The 21,996-nt window shown below is 49.4% G+C and overlaps 1 protein-coding gene across 4 annotated transcripts; it reads right to left on the reverse strand.

Annotated features, from left to right (window-relative positions):
- Positions 1-1,047: 1,047 nt before the first annotated feature.
- SP2 (Sp2 transcription factor) lies at positions 1,048-17,462 on the reverse strand. Of its 4 annotated transcripts, XM_074940702.1 has the most exons (8): positions 17,383-17,455; positions 13,088-13,250; positions 8,205-8,281; positions 6,618-7,571; positions 5,671-5,971; positions 2,647-2,821; positions 2,325-2,518; positions 1,048-1,862 (listed from the first exon to the last, which is right to left on the reverse strand). In XM_074940702.1, exons 3-8 carry the CDS (start codon positions 8,265-8,267, stop codon positions 1,762-1,764), a joined length of 1,788 nt encoding a protein of 595 aa, XP_074796803.1. In that variant the 5' UTR covers positions 8,268-8,281; positions 13,088-13,250; positions 17,383-17,455; the 3' UTR covers positions 1,048-1,761. The 4 variants fall into 4 exon arrangements, with proteins under 4 accessions (XP_074796803.1, XP_074796799.1, XP_074796800.1 ...); XM_074940698.1 differs by lacking the exon at positions 1,048-1,862 and having other exon boundaries at positions 1,883-2,518; positions 17,383-17,457; XM_074940699.1 differs by lacking the exons at positions 1,048-1,862; positions 17,383-17,455 and adding an exon at positions 15,993-16,172 and having other exon boundaries at positions 1,883-2,518.
- Positions 17,463-21,996: the final 4,534 nt, after the last annotated feature.

Consider the following 21,996-nt stretch of genomic DNA (forward strand, 5'->3'; position numbering starts at 1 on the left):
CCAAGGTCAGGCAGGTTAGAGGGTAAAGCTTGTGTCGCCCTATCCAGGGAAGGACTCGCAGACCCACAGATGGTTCTGAGGTCCGGCCTGACTGTACCAACGGGATCCTTTTTTGGGTAAAGCTCGGGAGGATAGAGAGATGCTCCAAAAGACGAAAGCCAGTGGGCAGCAACTGTAAAGCTCTTTGCAACAAGGACTGTCTCTTATTCTAACGCACAGCTCCTAGCACAATGGGGCCCTACTACAAAGAACAGTGTGGTCCAGTGGGTGGGGCATTGGCCTGGGATTCAGGACACCTGGGTTCCATTCCCAGCTCTCCCACTGACCTTGAGCAGGTCACTTCCCCTCTGTGCCCCGACCTTTCTCCTCCCAGCTTTTGCCTTGACTAGGTAGATTGTCTCTGCCCCAAGGAGCTGACAATGTAGGTGGCTCCAGTGGACGGGGTTGAAATCTCAGCAGGTCTCTTGGTGCTACTGTGATACAAACAACTGACCTGGTCACCTCCCAACTAACCATCTCACCTCTCCCCAAAAACTGGTCCCTCTTACCAGGCGTCACGCTTACAAGACAAAGGATCCTTTGCTTCCCATGCTGGGTTTGCCTCTGGCAACTAAATTTATTTAGCAAGAAAAAGCTCTTGGCTGACTCTTCACCAGCCAGCCAGTTACATCGTTAATAAAGAATAACAGATCTGTCACTTAATTCATAAAACATACCTCAAGCAGTTACAACTAAAAAATAAAGTGGATTTTTTTTTTAATTTAAAAGCTCAAAAATAACAAGCCATATGTTTTTGAAACATGTAGTAAACACGGAAGCAATATAGTCTATGATACAATATACACTATACACAGTGATGGGCTGCCGGGGGTGGGGGTTGGCATTATGGGCAAAAGAGGATTTAAAGATCCAAGATTCAAAAGGAAATGCCATGTCACTGAGAAATGAAAAGGAAAAATAAATCAGCGGAGAGGAAAAAAACCTCTTCAATTCATAATTAGAAAAGAACTTTGGAGGGAAAAGGATTGGGAGGGCAGATTATCAAACGGGCGCAATTAAATAAAAAAAAAAAAAAAAAAAAGCACTCACGATACACAGTGTTCATACTTGGGAGCTGGGAGCATAAGGCAACAATTTCCATAGAAAAAAAGGGCCTTCCAAAGGAGTTTATAGAGAGAGATATTTATAGATATTTATAGATTTTAAATATAAAGTAGGAATGTGCCGCAGAGCGCCAGGTGGGCTGTCTGGGGTGCTGCCCCCCGCTGTGTCGAAGCTTCACAAGCGCAGGGAGTGGGGGGCACCGTGAGAAAGTTTCACCGGCATCCTTGTCCCGTTTACATGAGGATGGCACGGCACGGCTTGTTCAGTCCCCCCAGCCCGCGACGCAGCGAGGAGCATCTGCCGCTCGCACCCACGTTAGCATTTTCCTTTGGAAATAAGGGCTTCCCCTTCGTCCCGGCCCGTGCAATCAATGTCCGGCTCTGACGCACTCTGCGGAGGAAGGAGCTGGATTCCCAAGGACTGTGCTGGAAGGCGGATGGCTTCCGAGGAAGGAAGATCAGCAATGACTCCTCTCCCCGCGCAGACACCTCTGGGAGGGTATCAAAGCCAGGAGTGTGACTACGGCTGTGGAGTCCCAGGCTGGCCGTCTGCCCAACCCCTACGCCGTACCCATGCCGGGGACTGTCCATGACAGTGCGGGGCTTAGCCAGTGCTAGAGGGCCAGCTGGCGGCCCCCGCGTCTGGCTGCCGCTAACCCTACAAGTTCTTGGTGACCAGGTGGGTTTTATAGTGCTTCGTCAGGTGGTCACTTCTCATGAAGCGCTTTTGGCACTGCGCACACTCAAAACGCTTATCACCTGCCAGGGAAACAAGAGCAACGTTCAATGCGCCAGAGGCCAGTGCTTGCTGCTGCAGCCGAGCCTCGATCGCTCCAGCTCTAGACTTACGCCCAGAAGGGCGCGTGTTGCGTCCTCGTGCCGGGAAGGGGGAATGCACCGATGCATGCTCCCCTTCCCGCCCAGCTCCCCGTGTGTACAGCTAGCACCCCGTCCCTCCCCCTGCAGGGAGATGATGGATCTGTGCCAAGCTGCAGTTGGGGCGACACGAAAGCAGCAGAGACCCCATATGCGCTGGAGCCCCCCTCCCCATCACCTAGTCAGCAAAGCGCTCGGCGGGCAAGGCGGCAGCATGCTCTGGGGTTACTGGTGAAGCGGAAGCAGGAGAGGGGGGAGACAGTCCCACAAGACCAGCTCCGAGACACGGCAGGGCTCTCCTGGTGGGACACGGGAGATGGGGAGCAGGGGCGGCGGGCAACAGACCTGTGTGCGTCCGGGCGTGCCGCTGCAGCTCATCGCTGCGCGTGAACCGCTTCCCGCAGAAGACCCAGTTGCAGACAAAGGGGCGCTCGCCCGTGTGCAGGCGGACGTGGGCCCGCAGCAGCGAGGTCTTGCGGAAAGTCTTGCCGCACTCAGGGATGTGGCAGATGTGCTTCTTCTTCCCCTGATCCCCTGACCTGCAGGGACAGGAAACCATCGCAACTGTTACTCTTGCTGATGTGGGGGCAGGGAGGGGAAGAGATGGCTGGCACTGTCTCTCTCTCCCCCCGACAATCACCTGTCCCGCCCCCATCTGCCCGCTCACCTTTTCTCCCCGTCCTTGCAGTTGGGGCAGGTGCATGCCATGCGCCGCCTTTTCTCCCCAGGCTGGATCTCCCCGGACAGCGCCTGCTCCATCTGCAGCTGGATCTGGGTTGGGCTCAGGCCGCTGATGGTCAGGTTGTTGCCAGACACGTTTTGGACTGTCAGCTGCTGCTGGCCTGCGGGTGAGAAGCAGAGGGAGAAGGGTATTAAGGCTGCTGCTCGGCGTTCCCCTGGGAGACCCCCAACCCCAAGGGGAGACGCATACGTCTTGCTTCTGGCGTTGTACACGCCTCTTTTCCCATACTCCCCCACACAGGCAATGCTCCAGCTGCCTAAGCAGATCAAATCCTTAAAAAGGAGGCCTGGCAAAGGGAAAGGAACCAGCTCCAATAATGTGACCAGTCCCTACTCAGCACCCCCAGATTTTGCTTCCTTTCTCCTCTGTGCCACCCTAGTATGCAGTGTCCCAACGGCCCTGGACCCCCCCGTGGTGCTGGCCCTTTAAGGGGGAGGCAAGTCCCTTTTTTCTGAATATACTGTGCGGTTTTTCAAAGTTTTCAGTTTAACCCTTGGGGGCGGGGGGAACAATCGAAACAGGAAACGAAAAAGAAACTTTGAAAAAACGTGCAATATATTTACAAAAAAAATGGGACTTACCTGGCACCCTGAGGGGCCAGCTCCAAGCTCCGGCTTCAGGGACGCGGGAGCCTGGGCCGCGCCGGGGGCTGGAAAGAAGAAAACTGATGTCAATGTCAGCGAGTGGAATTGATCCTCCCAGGGCCCCTGGGTGACGGAAATCCAACATCCTTCAATGCTGCTGAAAAAGGTCAGCTCAGCGCCTCTTCAGACCGAAGCCCTGTAGCTACTGAGCAGATGCTTTCCCTTCAGCAGGCCTCAAAACTGCTCTGCAGGGATCCTTTCTCTGCAGCAGAGAGGGCAGCTCAGCTTCCACAGTGCTTGGCTTCACCACGGGGGCCCTCCAAGGAAGTGGCCAATAAGCGCCAACTGTGGAAACTGGGCTGAGACACCCATCAACTCATCTCATGTATGGAACAGCCAGCAGGCCCTGCAGAGCCTGGGCTGGATCTGAACTTGCAACCCTTGAGGTGGAAGGTTCCATCATCATCTCAGGACTAGCCTCCTCAGCTGGTAGCTGGTAATTTACCATGAAACCACTACACCATGGTGGATGATGCAGACAGGAGTGAACATCTGGCCAGTGCCGATTCATTTATTTGCTGGTTTCGGGACAGATTTGTGTGCAAGCCACAAATCGCGGCAGTTCACTTAGCAACCGTTCTGTATTTTACACTGCTTTGGTTTAGCCAAGCGAGGAAGAACAGCTTTCAATTTAAAAATCCAGCTGGGAATCTTGCCACTTCCTGCTGAGGAAGAAGCCCTCTAGCAGGTCTTTCTGGATCACAAAACAGATTGCCTTTTCCCAGACAGAACTTCCTTTCCTGATGCTTCCTGCAGCAAAAACCTCCCGGCTGAGCTCTGGAATGCAGAAACGTGCCACTGAGAGCAACGGGTTGATCTACCACATTGGCTGGGGGCAGATGCAGTCAGTGATGGAGCACACCACAGAGCCATGATTCTCCAAAGTCAGCTATGAAAGGAAGCGGCTATGTCTGCAATGCCACCTTGGAACAGGAGGAGTTGAATGCAGTGCAGTATTTGCAACCTCTCTTTTGCCAAAGAGATCTGGGGACTGGGCTAAGACTCACCATTACTTCCAGCCTGCACAAATGCAGGATGGCAGTTGTGGTTTTGATATTTTCTCTGGCATGGTAGGAAAGTCACTTGCCCTAAGAAAGGGACACAGGGCTGTGTCCAGAACTGAACAGCAAGGGCATTATGAAGCAGGAGCTGTCATGGCTTGGGACGCTCAGCCACTCAGAATTCACTGGATTTCTTTCTAATCACTAGTCCGTGACCAGCGCTTGGAAAATTTTAGAGATCCTGAAAGCATCTGTAGTGGTCTGACTACTGGAAGCACCTTCGCAGTAGCCTTCCCCATGTGACTGTGGCAGGGAATAACTCACCACCTGCTAGAATAGTGGTTCTCAAACTGTGGGTCGGGACTACAAAGTGGGCCGCAACCGCATTTTAATGGGGTTGCCAGGGCCAGCATTAGACTTGCTGGGGCTCAGGACTGAAGCTGAAGGCCGAGTTCCAACCCCACCCAGGATGGTGGGGCTCGGTCTCCAGCCCCCTACTTCCCCCAGGGTCATATGGTAATTTTCTTGTCAGAAGGGCCTGTGGTGCAGTGAAGTTTGAGAACCCCTGTGCTGGAGAGAAGAGATGAAGACTTTACACTGCTTGGAAGCTGGGATTCCAAGCTTTTGGGTTCTAGCACTAATGGTTTTGTTTTAAATAGCCGCTGCCTAAACAACAGGGAGTTGAAAGGCAAAAGAATCAAGAAGGAAATCGGCTGGAGGGCTGGAACAGTACCCTCTCATACCACCTGACAGGGATAGACTAGGACAAAGCAGGAATTCCAGCTCTCCATACCATCTGCCTCTAGTCTCGGGGTGGTCTGATAAGTAGGTGAGCTTAAAACTCACTGGGTCCGTACATCTACCAGGACTTTCGGGAGATTGGTTCAGGACCCAACAGAGCAAGTCAGCCCTCAGACAGGCGTGACTATCAATCCCTGCTTTCATTAATTAACTTGGTAGCTCAGAGAGGCTGTGAAGCACCCTTGTAGAGCCTGGGGCTCAGCACAGCTGATCTATCAGGCGAGGCCTCCCTAGGGCTGCAGAGTTACACAATGTGGGATCTTTTGGGACAAAAGGGACTATAGAATTGTAGGACAGTTAACACTCTGCAGTACTCAGTCACGGGCACCAGGGCTTGGCTTAAGATCCAACTGAAATCTACGCAGCCAGAGAGGAAGTTCCTGGCCCCCAGAACCTTTAAGGCTTTGGGAGCTCAGATAGTTTCTTCCCCCCCTACCCCACCCACCTCCCCAATCAGCACACGTCACATCCCTAGCACCAGCGTGTAACAGTGCATATCGCACCTCCGGTGTTGGTGATGGTGACAGGTACGCCTTGGACTTGGACACCGTTAATGTTGATGGTCTGCATCGCCTGGGCCGCAGCCGCCAGCTGAGCGGCGTTCAAGCTGATAATGCCTCCAGCAGGGGCGATCTTCGGCAGGGGGCGCTCTTTGCGGGCAGCTGGCTTTTTGCAGCTTCCTCCTGCTTGGGCACTGCGGGACATGGGGCTGCTGCAGGAGGTGGGAGAAGGGGCCACCGTCACAGCCGGGGCTTCCTGAAGTAGCACGGTCTGCAGCTCCCCTGAAGGTGTTTTGAAGTAGACCTGAAGGAAGAAGGAAATGGGAAAGGACTCAGACAGGCGTCGCTTAGCCAGAGCACAAATACGGCCCCGTGTGACTCACAGGATTGGGACGATGGGCTTCGGGTCCAGGACACCCAAGGCCGTAGTAAGTCCGCAATTTGCGAGGAATTAAATGTAATTAACGTACACTACGGCCAGCCTGCGAGAGGGGTTTTCTGTGCCCTCCCAGCGCTGGGGTCGCCCTGGATCTCTCCACCTAGTCATGATCAGTCAAGAATCAGGAGTTGGCTATGTAAAAATAAGGCAAGTCCTGCAAGGATCCATCACAAGAAAGGCTTCTAACACACAGGAAGGTAACTGCTTGCCACACACCAGTCACATCCACCCCTCTCCCTACAACAGACTAAAAGACGCCTTCCACCTCCCTCGCGACACATCAAACCACCATGCTCGCATAACATGGAAATCTGGGCTTGCAATACACAGCTTGAAAGGAGAAGTTGCCCAGGTATTTCTAAACACAAACCCCGCCTGCAAAGAGATTCCTATCTCATGCAGTACCCCCCGGTCACTCCGCTTTCCTTACACACCACCAGCTGAGTCACTGATCGTCGGTGGATCTCCCAGACACAGATGTACCCACCAGAAAGGGTTAAGGACCGGGTACCTGCGTAGGAGTTGGCTCAGCTGCCTGGATCTGAAAGTTCTGAGAGGACTTCTGGGGGACGGTAGGGAGCGTGGCAGAGGCCGCCTGGACCACTCTCAGGGCCTGCTGGGGAATCTGTACCACCTGCTGCTCTTGCTTGGGTTGGACCACCTGGACCTGCTGCACCACCGCTGGCTGGCCTGAGCCAGGACTCTGCACTATCAGCAGGTTATTTCCTGCCTGGATTATGTTATCTGCCGTAGTCTCTATCAACACCGTTTCTACTTGCTCAGCCACGGCCATGGCTGTCGTCTGGGCTGGTGACATGGCTTTCTTTCTAGTCTTTTTACAGGGCTTTGACGGGCTCTCGGCTATGATCTGAGCCTGAGCGCCAGGGTCCGCGGCATTCACCAGGTTATTAACTGGCAGGGTTAGTGTCATGTTGCCACCGCCGGTCAGCTTGACAACATTGCTTGCACTCTGCACAGACGATGCCCCGGCCTTGTGCGCGGGAGCCGGCTTGATTGGCACAGGCTTGTGCGTGGAAGAGGAGGGGGTAATGATCGCTTGGTTAGTGCCGGGAATAATCTGAATCTGGTTGGCTAGGTTCTGTTGAACTTGTATGGTCTGCCCCCCTGCTGCTTGAATCTGAGGGACAGTCTGGTACTGGATGTTCGTAGACGAGCGGGCCCCTTTGTTGATCATGGTTGGATTCTGAATGGCAAAAACCAGCTGCCCCCCAGGATAGGATGTCCCAAGCTGAGACCCTTGGATCTGGAAGAGGTTCCCTTTCGACGACAAGATCCCAAAGCTGTTCTTACTGGAACCCAGAGGAACTGGTGCGGGTTTGATGGGGACAAGTTTTCGAGGTGTGGGCTGAGGCGGGGCCGGAGGAGTGACGGCGGCTTCCACGGCGGGAGGACCAATTTTGCTACATGTCGCTGCAAGCAGGGCTAGTGGAGATGGCTGAGAGTCCTAGAGGAGGAGACAGGAATGAAGAGACGGGTTCGAATTGAGTTGGTTCAGCTGACGCAGCAGATCAGTTTCAGAGGTGATGTAAACACAAAGCAAGCTTCTAAGGTTTCTGTACAGCTGTCAGAATCTTCCTTACCCATCACCAGTGCCTTTGATCTCAAAGCACATCCCCCTTCGGAGATAGGCTGGTGTTACTAGACCCATTAAGCAGATGGGGAAAATGAAACACAGAGGGGAAGGGACTTCTCCAAGGCCACAAAGTGACTCAGTGGCAGAACTAGGAAGACAAACCAGGAGACCTGGCTTCCGGTCCTGTGTTTTACAAGCAGGGCTTTGGAGCTGTGCTCCGGCTCCACTCCAGCTCCAGGCAAAAACCTGCAGCTCCACTGCTCCGGAGCTGCTCGCGGGCTCCGCTCCAAAGCCCTATTTACAAGGCCACCCTTCCTTCCAAATCAACAGCACCAACCTCTACAGAGACAGGGGAGGAAGCTCTGCAGGAGATGCTGATCCCCTGAGGGCGCAGTAAAGCAGCCACTGGCAAAATGGTTTCACAAGCACATTACGCAGTTGTGCGTGGTGTGTCCCCCGCAGCTCTCAATGCCACAGTAAGGAGCCACGCAATCGCCCTCTCACCTGTGCTGTGGAGGCAGCAGGCTGCAGGTATTCACTAGGACTGACTGCCGCGGTGGCGGCCATATTGTCCTCTTGACCTGCAGGGAGGAAACACACAGGAGGAGGAGTAAGGCTAATGTTGACAACAAGGAGTACAGTTCTCGCCCTTCTGCATCACCCCCAGCCCCGACGCCTAAAGGAGTCACATAACGCGTCCGTCCTCTGAACTAATCTCGCCTTCCAAAATCATCAGCGCTGACGCAACGAATGGCTCAGTTCCTGGCAGCGTGCGCCTTCATATGAAGTGGGATTTTATCAATTCGCCATTTGTTATTTCAACCTTTCCATGGATTGTTGCTAATGGTGGAAGGGACCATTACATCACCATGGGCAGCAAACAGAAGCAAAGGATCAGAAGACAGAGGGAAATGGATGGATTTCCTCGATTATTTATTTGTGTATTAGCAGCACCTAGGGGCCTTGCATGGAGGTTGGGGCTCTGCTGCACTGGGCACTCTACAAACACAGAGGAAGAGACAGATAGTCCCTGCCCTGAAGAGCTTACAGTCTACACAGACCAGACAGAGAAAGGGTGGGCGGGCAAATAGAAGCCCAGAGACTTGCCCGAAGCCACGAAGAAGGTCAGCAGCAGAAAGAAGAGTAGATCCTCTGGTCTGACTCCCAGTCCAGTACTCTCTCTGCAGGTCCATGTTGCAGTCTGTTTGCTTCTAAGGTAATGTCTACACTGCCAAAAAACCCCTGTGCAGGGCATCTCCGAGCCTGAGTCTATAGACTAAAAACAGCCATGTAGACATTCTGGCTTGGGCTGGAGCTCAGGCTCTAAAGCCCACCCCACTCCCTGGGCTTTGGAGTCCAAACAGTCTACACTGCTATTTTCAGTGCCGAGGCTGTAGACCTGGGCTCGGAGATTCACTGCCATGGGTTTTTTTTTTTTGCAGTGTAGACATACCTCAAGTTTTCTATCAGGGTAAAGTTTTAATGCTGTTTTGGGTTGGAAACAGAGTCAGTGCCAATTACTTTGGTGTGTTATTGGTGCAGAATGTGTAGAAGTCATTATGCAATTATGGGATAACTCTCTGCTGGAGGTCCCCTGCTTGCAGTGCAACTGCAGGAGGTCGAAAGGAAAATGCTAATGTGCAGATGGACAGGGAGGACATATAGCTGCAGCACTCAAAACAAAAGGACAAGAAAGCATGGTGGATGATTTCATGAGAGCCAAAGCTAGAGAGTGGAGTACACAGAGTTTGAAATAGGCAACTGAATGGGAAGAGAGAAGAGCTCAGGTCAAGGATGAGGCTACACTAGGTGGAGACAGGGTAAGAAAAGTGCTTGTTTGACACATTTAGCAGATGGAAGCAGAGCCTGCAGTAGCAACCATCTCAATTATTTGAATACTCTGATTAGATACTATATTCCTGTTACACAGCATCAGAACCTGACAGGTCCAGCACTCGCTGGAGGTTTCCAGTATGACCGTCAGCAGTGAAAAGGTTAATACTGTTAGCACTTAATGGAAATACTTGCGCTTCTCCACTAACACCCTTCTGACAGGAATGGGCAAGTTCTCAACTTCTCAGCCCTAACGCTCATGCTGCAGACTCCAGCGAGACAGAAGGGAATGAGGAAGGTTGCAATGAGCACAGCAGAAAGGATTGCTTTGTTACAGGCTTAAATACAGTGAAGCCAGGAAAAGACCCTCCTAAATCCTTAGAACTTGCAGAGTCTTTTGTCCTGGAGCAAAAAGACATTTCGTCCATGATATTTCCTTTGGCAAATTCCCCGGTCATCCCACCTAACATTCTTGGTATGGCTCAATAGCTTGATAATATTTACCTAGAAGACATGCCAGTGGGAGCTTTTCTAAGCCCGAACTCTCTGCGTTACAATCACTGGCAGGGTACGGATTTGAAATGGGGAGTTATGGACATTTGAGGAATATGGATGTTCACAGACACTCTCCCATCTCAGAGACAAAGGGAGGGGTGATCTTTGGCCTAAAGGTCTGGCATCCTCTGTCAGAAACACTGACAATACACTAGCCCCAACCAAAGGCTGCATCCGCACTAGGAAAAAGAGGCTGGTTTTGGACCACATGGTAAAATCCCAGTGTGGACAAGGCAGTCTGTAGTTTCACAAGTGTCGAGATGAATGCGGGGAGGGCCTACGGTTTATCTCGACTAGCTAACACTTGTAAAAACAACAATTGCCTAGTCCACACTAGCATACTAACAAATGATTCAAAACCGCCTTTTTTCCCCCTGGTGAAGACACGGCCTCCCCGTAAGCAGAAGGCAAATGCTGAAGTCCAAGAAAAGTGATCCACTCATGACATAGAGAAGCCAAGTCTTAGCTAATAGGGAGGGGAAGCGTTTAGTTCCAGTTTGCTTCGCTTTGCTGCTATGAGCAAAATCAGCCCATTTACAAGGAGATGGGTCCTCACAGCAAAGCATGGAATGATCTCAGAATGGGTAGGCAGCTCTCCAGCTTCAGCTCCCAACCTTGGGGAGATGTACAGTACCCATGCACCCTGCACACGCCATGAGCCATAGCAGTCAAATCAAGGATGCAGTATCCACACCCCCCAAGAACAGCAACCAACACCCTAAGTAACAGTGTAAAGGAAGACACCACAATGGGAGAGAAACAGAATGGCAGGCACGGTCTCTATACAATCGGAGACACACTGCACATGACAGCTCAGTCTGCCTCAGCCTATGAAAAGATGGGAGGAAAGGAATACAATCTTGACATGCCAGGAGCGTGAACCCTGGGGCTATTTACCACCAGCTACAAGATTTGACTACTTCTCCGGTGATTCAGACAAGATGGATAGTTCTTGACTAGTGCTTCATAGTACTTTCTTCCACACTGCCTCTCACATATGGAAGGAGGATATCTGTAACCATCCGCAAAGCCACCCCCCTGACCTCCTGCAAACTCTCCTAGGCCATGATGCCTCTAAAAAACTTGACAACGGTTAGGCAGCTGGTGTGCTAAGGCCACTGCCCATCATGCTGACCAGGACTGTCTTATTGTTTCCTTCTGCTCCCCCATCTGTCGGTATCCACCTGCTGTCTCATGTCTTATCTCTAGATGACAAGCTGTTTGGGGCAGGACCCTCTTGTCTGTCCAATACCTAGCACCATAGGGCCAGGGTCAGTGACTGGGGCTCCTGCAGGCTACCACAGTATAAATAATAAATAGTAAATATAACTGAATTACATCAGTATTTCTTACAGGTAGGTCAATGGAGAGACCTAGTGAATTAACATACTGTGCTGCTTAATTTGATTATCAGTTTAAGGAGTAACTCTAGGAATCAGTGTGTGTCTACACTTTACTCAACACAGGAGCCAGTCATAAGATCTTAATACAGCTCAGGGCTAGGAGAAAGGCTATTTATATATTTCAGATGCAATTAAACCCAGAACACTTAGTAACGTCAATGTCCTTTGCCCTCATTCTCCTGTTTGCTGTTTTGACTGCCCTGAATGTTACTGACCAGTCTTTAAAACTATCGTTGGTCAGCAGAGACACAAAACTTCTCTCTGAGCAATGCCGAACCTTTCCCCAAACAGAGAGTAGCAAGCAAACTGAGCTAGCGGGTTCCAAGCCAAGTCACCAAGGAGTCCACTTCCCAAAAGCAGACCGTTCAACACTAAGGAAAGACTCCAGGCTTCTCCCAAAGCTACACAAAGGCTGTTTCACATCCTGCCATGGCCAAGTGCATAAATCCTCACAGAGAGTCAGTTTAGAGATCCCAGAGCCTGGGACATCATCAGTTGGAAATTATTTGCACCAGTTCTGACAGAAGGGCATCCATTCCCTTCAAGCCACTCTTGCTCATTCACTGTGGTAACCTCTCAGCCACCGAAGCATCAGATGTTAGCGCCCAGCTCGCTGGCCTTTGATAAAAGGACAGATTTTTCCCAGAAAACCAGGAGCTTGAACTCCTGCCCAACCTAAATGACTGTACCCTCCCTTTCAGCAGAAGCAGGAACTGCTATGGATTAATTTCTTGGATGGCACATGAGTGACATTAAGCCAGGCCAAAAAATGAAACACATTAAAGGGGCGTGGGGGGGGGTGTCATTAACCTTTATAAATCAATTAGGGGGATAAATGTGGAGAGAGAAGTCATCTCTGTGTGTTTGCTGTTTGAACCCAGTGTTAATCTGTCACCCAAACATTTCCTCCCAACATCCCCTGGTGACAGTTTGACATTTTGAAAAGGCAGCAGAGTACAAATCCACTTACAGCATGGTAGGCTACTTAAACGCAACTTCCAGGAGCCCATCTCTCTGTCCAATTCAGATTTGGGGACAGAACCATAATTTACTAGAGTAAATATTTCCAAGCCTGTAGTCTTCTGGGCTACAGACCTTTATGAGAAGCAGGAGAAGTTCCTCCTTGGCAAACTATCACCATTTGTCATCATCTAACAGCAGTTTGCTGTGAGCTACTCACTTATTCACCAAGAAGTCACTTAACAATTCAGAGTCACTTTGCCCTTCTGTAAACCCACAACTACAGTCAAGTGCCAAACGGAACAGAACACCCCTTGAACCTGTCAAAGAGCGCTCACTCAAAGTTACAACCTCTCTGTCCACCCCATTCCCACTGTCCTTTGGCTCTCTGCCTTGGAAGACTGCTGGCTGAAGAGTTGTTTCTTTTATCGAGTTATCTGAGCAAATACAATTAGGACTTGTTCCTGCCCTAGGATACACAACCAGGGACACGTACGTACTAGCTAACTGTCCAGATACCGAGTCTTTAAGCATGCAGGCTAAACAGCTCTCTTCGTTAGTTTAGAATGCATTTAAAAACTCCACGGGACTGCAAACTGAGCAATCAAGCTGTAGAACAAGAACAAGAAAACTTACCAATCGCGCCAGCCAATGAGAACCCATTTCCAGCCAGTAGTAACGCCTGTTAGAAGCCAGCTGGAACATTCACACCAGCACGATTGGTAGGTTTTCTGAGAGGCGACTGCTTCACTTGTCACAAGACTTAATTTTTTGAAACTCTGCCATTATCTTCAACATTCTACAAAAGATATAAAGGGAAGAGTGGTTTGGGTTTTTTTCCCCTAATGACAATGAGCCCCTTTCATTGAAGCTCTGCCATCAGGAAATTTTCCTTTGTATCCACAACTTCCTTCTCAGTATAAAGAGCCTATGCAAATACTTACATAACACACCTATCAATACTCAGTACCAAAAGTGGCAAGACATGTCTCCAAGTCCTGCAATCTGGTCTACGCAGGCAGTCTTCTATAGAGATATGAAGACTACGCAGGTGTAAAAGGTCTATCTATCTATGGTACTTATTACATTACTGTAGGATCCAAGTGCCTCACAATCTTTAATATATTTATTCTCACAACACCCCTCTGAGGTAGGAAAGTATTGTCCCCATTTTACATATGGGAAACTGAGGAACAGAGAGGCTGGGCGACTTGCCTGAGCTTGCAAGTCTGTGGTGGAACAGGGATTTAATCCCACAATTCTCAGTTCCCAGGCTGGCCCCCTAACCACTGAACCATCCTTCCCACCCATATGGATCACATTGCATGGCTGGAGCTCATGTGTGAAAGAAACTACACTGGAAATAAAAAACACAAAGGAACATCCACCTAACCAAAAGCAGCCTTTGTACATGTGGCTACAGCTGACCTCACCAAATCATAGCTTTAGGTAACATGGCCCTGTTCTTACTGGGGACAGGCCTAAAAAGGAATAAGACGTTAAACCAACTGAAAGATGGGGACAGAAGCTTCCTCTTTTGCAGAGGATTAGAAATATATGTTTACTGCAGTCAGACAGCAGATTCAGGAAATTTAAAAATAATTCCTAAACCCACAAGTCAGCTGAGAGAAAAATTTTGGTTTTATTTCTCAATTCTTCACAATGGTTATGTATTATTTGTTTAGTGTCAACAAGATGCTTGGAGCTGCACATTGGGTAGGTGAGCAGAGCTCTAGTTCTACATTTAATAGGACTGCCAGATAGATTAGGTCCAAAATTTAAGAGTAATGGAGAAAAAATGGATCTTAGTAAAATTGATCGTAATGATTAGACGGACCTTTGGTCTGACCCAGTATGGCTGTTCTTAAGTTCTTATTAGCTTGTGATGAAACACACACACCCCTGAGAGATGTAATAAGCAATTTAACCCCCAGTGTAGATAGTGCTAGGTCAGCGGAAGAATTCTTCTGTCAATCTAGCTACCTTAGCCTTCTGGGCAGGTGGATTACCTACAGCACCATGAGAACCCCTCTTGTTGCTGTAGCGAGCGTTTACACTGGAACACCACAGCGGCACCACTGCAGTTGTGCTGTTGTAGCATTTTCAGTATAGACACAGCCTAAAAGAAGTTACAGAAAAAGTATTTTTTCAGTGTGTTTACTCTGTGGATTGGCAAGCACTGTGTGTTTAGTTGGTTTCACTGTTACCCTGTAGAGCAGTAGTTCTTAACCAGGGGTACACATACTCCTGGAGGTATGCAGAGACCTCCCAGGGGGTACATCAACTCACTGAGATGTTTGCCTAGTTTTCCAACAGGCTACATGAAAGCACTGGCAAAGTCAGTACAAACTAAAATTTCAGATAAACAATGACTTGTTTATACTGCTCTATAAACTATACCCTGAAATGTAAGTACCATTTTATATTTAAATTTTATAATTATATGGCAAAAATGAGAAAGTCAGCAATTTTTCAGTACCAGTGTGCTGTGACACTTTTGTATTTTTATGTCTACTTGTTTACCAAATCAGTTTTTAAGTGAGATGAAACTTGGGGGTACTCAAGACAAATCAGACTCTAGAAAGCAGTACAATAGTCTAGAAAGGTTGAGAACACTGACATAGAGGCAGCTAGCAAAGGAGAAACAAATATTATGAATTTAAGGCCAGAAGAGACCACTGTGATCATTTAGTCTGACCCCCTGCACAACACAGACCAGAGAATTTCATCAAATGGTTTCAGCATCCAGCCATAATTTCTGGCTGAAGTAAAGCATGCATCTGAGAGAGAGAATCCAATCCTGATTTATTAAAAATCTGAAGTGATAGAAACTCAACTGCATCCACAGATAAGTTGCTCAAGTGGTTAATTATCCTCTCTGTAAAATGTGTGCCTTATTTCTTTTTGCTAGATATTACTTATTCTTTAGTGCCAGTTATACTAATTTATAAGACCCTTGTAAATATCCACAAGGGAACTGAAAATTTTATATAAAATTTATTTTCAGGAATTCAAAGGGTGATCTCCAATAAAAACCATTTTTTTAAAAATGTGTCAATTTCAACTTAACAGCACCCCTCTAATATTCTTAAATGTTTATCACTAAGGCAAACTGTTTTTAAGATACAACGTTTAACCTGAGTGGTCGCTCTAGCACCAAAACTTCAATATGTTAGTTCTGGAGTTTCTTCATCATCAATTCTGATTCTTTAACACCTTCTTTTCCCTCAAAGGAAAAAGTTTTCACTATAACCAAATTTGTAACCAGCACATCAGGTTGCACTAAGACAACACAAGACTTACATTTTACTTTGCTATACCTAAGTCTGCTGTATTGCTTTGACCTCAATAGACTTTTTAGGGAAATCCCCCACTATTTCAGTTTCATAGTACTGTAACAGTGGGAGTGCTAACGTGGACAAAGTACAGATGGCTACTGGTGCTTTGACAATATATATGTCATGTTATGCAGATGACTGGCTCCCAGGGCACATGCCTGCACACACACACACTTATAAGTTAGATTTAACATAGTCCTAACCCCAAGATATTGTTTTGAGTCACTTGGTCCCAGACTCTGGTCTCTAAACCCGTACTTCACAGCCTCCCTATAACAGACAGTAGGAGACATCTGGAGGGTGTGGATATTTTAACTGCTTGATAGTAAACACAACATGGCCCTTGGGACTCCAGCAGCATCAGGGAATGAGAGGGTAATCAGGCCCTGCAGAGACTTCCATCAGCATCAGTCCTGCTGCACACTGTGGTTCCTAAAGCATCCCATGCAGGTGAGGTTCTCCAGCTCCAAGCACCCAGGGACCAAGAATCCCTACATCCCCACACACCCCTGCTAACCCCGTCAGTTTCACCCCCACCATACCTCATGTACTGTAGGGAAGCAGATATCCAGTTAATCCCCTCCATACACCATGCCTATCCCCGGGCAGCCTATTCACCCCTTTACCCAAGGTGCCACACCAAGCCCTTAGGAACAAAGTGCCCTCCACACCCACCTCAATGCACTTGGGGTTGAGGGGTATGGAGATTGGCATGGTCCCAATGTCCCTCACCCTATCCCAATACACTGAGGACGATGCAAACCCTGTACCCCCTGCCCAATCCCAGTGTCCCCAATGCACCGGGGGACCACACAAATCTCCTGACTCCCTACCCATCCCTAATGCCCCCCAGTGCCCAGCTCAATGCATCGGGGAACCATGCAAACCTCCCTCCCCCATGCCACCCACCCCAATGCAGCAGGGGACCATAGAAACCTCCCTGCCCATCCCTAGTGCCCCCTCAATACCCAGCCCAATGCACCGGGGGACCATGCAAACCTCCCTCCCACCCACCATCCCTTATACCCCCTAAGGCACCGGGGGACCATGCAAACCTCCCTGCCCATCCCTGGTCCCCCCAATGCCCACCCCAATACGCTGGGAGACCATGCAAACCCCCCGCCGCCCACCCCAATGCAGCAGGGAACCATACAAACCTCCCTGCCCATCCCTGGTCCCCCCAATACCCAGCCCAATGCCCCGGGGGACCATGCAAACCTCCCCCCCCGCCACCCCTGGCGCCCCCCAATGCCCCGGGGGACCATGCAAGCCCCCCCGAGACTCCGGCGCAGCACGAGCTGCGGGTCCTTGGGGAGGCGGGTTATGCCCGCCCGCCCGTCCGTCCGTCCCGCCTCCTCCCGGGCCCCGGAAGCGCCGCCCGCCCGCAGCCCGGGGAGGGCGGAGCAGGGAGCCCCACGCCCCCTTCCGGGTCCCCGTTCCGCCCGGGTCGGCGCCGCTCCCGCCCCGCTGCCGGGGCCCCGGAGCCCAGGCCCGGCTCCGCCCCGCCCCCGCTCTCGGGCCCCGGGGCGGGGGCTCCCGCGCTCTGCCCGCCCGGCCCCCCGCCCCGGGCAGGGGTGAGCGAAGTGCACAGACCCGGCTGGAGCGGAGGCGGCGGCGGCGGCTCCGACCCCCTCACGGCGCCATCTTCCTCCTCCTCGGCCGCCCGGGCACCGCCCTGAACGCCCCGCCCCCTCGGCTGCCATACGGCCAATCCCCACCCGACCCGCACCTTCCCTGGCCAATGGGAGCGCAGACACACTGGCACTGCCCAGTCAAGAGCCACTGGCGCCTGATTGGCGTCTCCGCCGATCAATCGGACCCAGTGATGGAGTGCCGGCTGCACCAATGAGCGGCTGATTTGAGAATGACGGACGGATCTGGGAGACCAATAGAAAGACGGCTTTCTGATTGACGATGCGGCTTACCAATAGACGGAAGACCAAACTATCGCCCACTGGTAATTGATTGACAAGTGAATGCGGGGGGGGGGGGAGTGGACTAAAAATAGGCGGGATTTTTTTCAGTAGAATTCTGCAATTGGTCACTACAGACGATGATTGATATGTACAATAGCCAATTAAAAAGCCAGACAGTCCAGCTCAACCTCTTATTGGCTCCTCTAAATCAGCTGGGCTGTGAATTCTGGAAGGTTAGTAACAGCGACAGCTGTTCCACTTCAGAGGTGGTTGCATTTCAGTGTTGGGCCTTCACTCCTACAAATGTACATAACTTGTTCCAAATTGGCTGCAGAGGTTGGGTGCCCAGCTCTGGACTGTAAGAGGTGCTTACCCCACCTGGAGCTTCCAAAGACTAACTGACGTTGTGGGCACTTAGCACCTCTGCAACATCAGAGGCACATCAATCAACAGCCACTTTTTTGGGAAAATGATGCAATTAGCTGCCCTGTTCCACCACAGAAGTGGTTGCATTTCAGTGCATTCATGTATGGAAAGTGTTGTGGGATCCTGTGTGATGAAGGAAGTTACATATTAATACCTAATTCCTTTTAGTAACATAAAATACATTTGTTTCAGAGGAACAGCCATGTTAGTCTGTATTTGCAAAAAGAAAAGGAGGACTTGTGGCACCTTAAAGACTAACCAATTTATTTGAACATAAGCTTTCGTGAGCTACAGCTCGCTTCATCGGATACATATTATTATGAACTGTATCACACACTACAGTGCTAGGTGCCAGGAATTCACAATCCAAAAGCAAGCAGGCAAGGAAAAGGAGGTTAAGGGAACATGCAATTTAAATGATAGATCTCTGCTTTTTAGAATCCTTTGCCTTGTTCCTGGCTCTATTCTTGAGTCCAAATCGTCAAAAGAGCAAGATTGTCAAATGTTCAGCACGCAAGACTGGAAACAGATTTTCAAAAGAGCTCATCTCCTGTTTAGGCTCTTGAAAACTGATGTCTGCCAAAGCTGGCTGAAGAGGTCATTCTGAAACTCCAGGGGGCATCAAATACTTCTGAATCTGCAAATCAGTTCTCAGGGTTCCTGCAATACTCACTCTGTCCTACGTGACAGAGTGATATTTGGAAACCAGATGGTCTGGCCAGAGTTTGAAAACACAGGAAAAACATATTCCATGCATTTGTTCTCTCATTCTTCCTTTCTCTTTATAATAATAAGGGCCCATCTGATTGCTCTGCGCATCCTTACAACAATTTAAAGAGAACATAGGGGCCAATACAATTCACTAAAGGTAAAATCTAACCCATTGGATGGCCCTGACCTTAAAATACAATCTGTCTGAAGTACCTAGCACGCCTTTGGGTACCACACAAATCAAATATTAATTATTATAGGTTAATAATTAGGGCTGTCAAGCAATTAAAAAAATCACAGTTAATCACACGATTAAAAAAATTAATTGCGATTAATCATGCTGTTAATAATAGAATACCACTTATTTAAATATTTTGGATGTTTTCTACATTTTCAAATATATTGATTTCAATTACAGCACAGAATACAAAGTGTAAAGTGCTCACTTTGTATTGTATTTTTGATTTGCACTGTAAAAAGCAAAAGAAAGTATTTTTCAATGCACCTAATACAAGTACTGTAGTGCAATCTCTTTATCATGAAAGTTGAACTTACAAATGTTAGAATTGTGTACAAAAAAACAACAACATTCAAAAATAAAACAATGTAAAACTTTAGCACCTACAAGTCCACTCAGTCCTACTTCTTGTTCAGCCAATCACTCAGGCAAACAAGTTTGGTTACAATTCGCAGGAGATAATGCTGCCCATTTCTTGTTTACAATGTCACTTGGAAGTGAGAACAGGTGCTCACATGGCACTGTTGTAGCTGGCATCGCAAGATGTTTTCATGCCAGATGCACTAAAGATTCATATGTCTATTCATGCTTCAACCACCATTCCAGAGGACATGCGTCCATGCTGATGACGGGTTCTGTTCGATAACGATCCACAGCAGAGTGGATTGATGCATGTTCATTTTCACCATCTGAGTCAGATCTCACCAGCAGAAGGTTGATTTTCTCTTTTGGTGGTTTGGGTTCTGTAGTTTCTGTGTCAGAATGTTACTCTTTTAAGACTTCTGAAAGCATGCTCCATGCCTCTTCCCTCTCAGATTTTGAACGGCACTTCAGATTCTTAAACCTTGGGTCGAGTGCTGTAGCTATTTTTAGAAATCTCACATTGGTACCTTCTTTGTGTTTGTCAAATCTGCTGAGAAAGGGTTCTTAAAATGAACATGTGCTGGGTCATTATTCGAGACTGCTATAACATGAAATGCGGGTAAAACAGAGCAGGAGACATCCAGTTCTCCCCCAAGGAGTTCAGTCACAAATGTAATTCACGCATTATTTTTTTAAATGAGCATCATCAGCATGGAAGCGTGTCCTCTGAAATGGTGGCCGAAGCATGAAGGGGCATATGAATGTTTAGCATATCTGGCACGTAAATACCTTGCAATGCCGGCTATAAAAGTGCCATGCGAACGCCTGTTCTCACTTTCAGGGGACATTGTAAATAAGAAGCAGGCAGCAGTATCTCCTGTAAATGTAAACAAACTTGTTTGTCTTAGCAATTGGCTGAAAAAGAAGTAGGAGGAGGAGGATGACGACAAGAAGAAGGACAAGGACAGGGACAAGAGTCTGGAGGTGTGCTGTGAGACTTGGAAAAATCAGTGAACTGAAGTAAGGGAGACCCTGCCTCAGTAGGGGAGGGAGACTCCCTTCCCTAGCATCTAAGGACTGCAGGTATTTCACCCAAGGGGGAAGAGGGTAAGAACCTGCAGAGGTTGAGAGGGACTGGGGCTCAGACTGAGGAGCAAACCCAGACCCCTCCCCTGCTTCCATCCTTTACCACCTTCCTGAGCCACTAGCAGGGCCATTGGTGCCCCAAGACCAGGGGCAAAGGGTGGCATCTTAGCTCCCCACCAAGCAAAGCACAGGACCCACCAGACTAACATCGGCCATCTTGTCACACAATATAATTGAAAATGCAGAAAAACATCACACAATAGAATGCCAATTGAAATGTATTAAATATTTTTGATTAATTGCAATTAATTTTTTTTCATCATGATTAATTTTTTGGAGTTAATCGCATGAGTTAACTGCGATTAATCAACAGCCCTATTAATAATACATGTTCTTGCCAATCAATAATAATTATAAACTCCATGCCTGGTGTTGGTCTTTATTATTGTTTGTATTGTATAACCCCTACTAGCACCTGTCCTGAACCAGGAGCCCACTGTGCTGGTTGCTGTACAAACAGAGAACAAAAAGATAATCCCTTCCCTAAAGAGCTTTACCCTTGGGGCCTGATCCTGCTCCCATTAAAGTCAAAAAGGGGGATTTGTCATTCACTTCAATGGAACAAGATAAGGCCTTCTGTTGTTCGCCAACCTTACCCAGATGCTTGTAGTCAGGGACCATCAGGTGCAGGTTGGGTTGCAGGCCTCATCGAAGGACCATCCTAGCTAGATTTATGCAGGAGGGCTGAGGAGATCTCAGGCCATCTTGCAAAGGGAGCCAGCTCTTCTTAGAGTTCAGAGTTTGGAGCCTGGGCTTTGATCTCCCTGCAAACAGAGAGCCGGCAAGGGATTTTACAGACCCCCGCCCCGGCCTGACTGCGGTGGGAAGACCGGTCCCAACATGCCCTACAGGCCTAGAACCAAGGCCTGGTGGGCTGGGAATAGGAGCTTTTTCCAATGCAGTGCAGGCCCCCTAGGCTCTTAAAGCCTTTGGGGGGCCAGGAAAATTGGGGGTGCCCAGGGCCCGAGCGATAGAGAGAATCAGGAAAAGGCCCCAGTTGCTCCATCCCTAGATATCGGTGCAGGGATCTTCCCAATAGTCCACACTCCTCCCCTGTCCCCAAGGGACAGGACTTCCCTCGTTCCCCTGGGGAGACTATCCCACAGCCAGACGGTTCTTGCTGTTCCCTAGGGGAAGTGCCTCAGCACAGGCCTGGCTTGGGGATTAAGGGGGGGGATTCACTCCACTTGGCTCCAGAGGCCCGGAGAGGCTGGGGAAAAGCAGCAGCTGGAGGTGAACGAACTGGGCTGGGAAGGGTCAGGTCAGCTGGAGGAAGGGACTGGAGCAGGGAGATGAGGAGCGGTAAGGGACAGGCCACAGCGCTGGAAGTAGGGAGTGACAGAACAGAGCACCGAGGAGCCAGGGGAGGGGCGGCAGGTGGGAAATCAGGCAGGGAATGGGACTGGG

The sequence above is a fragment of the Natator depressus genome, chromosome 27 (assembly GCF_965152275.1).
Source record: "Natator depressus isolate rNatDep1 chromosome 27, rNatDep2.hap1, whole genome shotgun sequence".
NCBI classification, from domain to species: Eukaryota; Metazoa; Chordata; order Testudines; family Cheloniidae; genus Natator; species Natator depressus.

Coding starts and splice junctions, on each gene's coding strand:
- SP2 (XM_074940700.1), bottom strand. CDS start 8,267: ATGGCCGCCACCGCGGCAGTCAGTCCTAGTGAATACCTGCAGCCTGCT. Junction 7,572..8,204: donor CTGCTGCCTCCACAGCACAG/GTGAGAGGGCGA, acceptor CTCCTCCTCTAG/GACTCTCAGCCATCTCCACT. Junction 2,822..5,670: donor CACCATCACCAACACCGGAG/GTGCGATATGCA, acceptor TCTCACCCGCAG/GCCAGCAGCAGCTGACAGTC.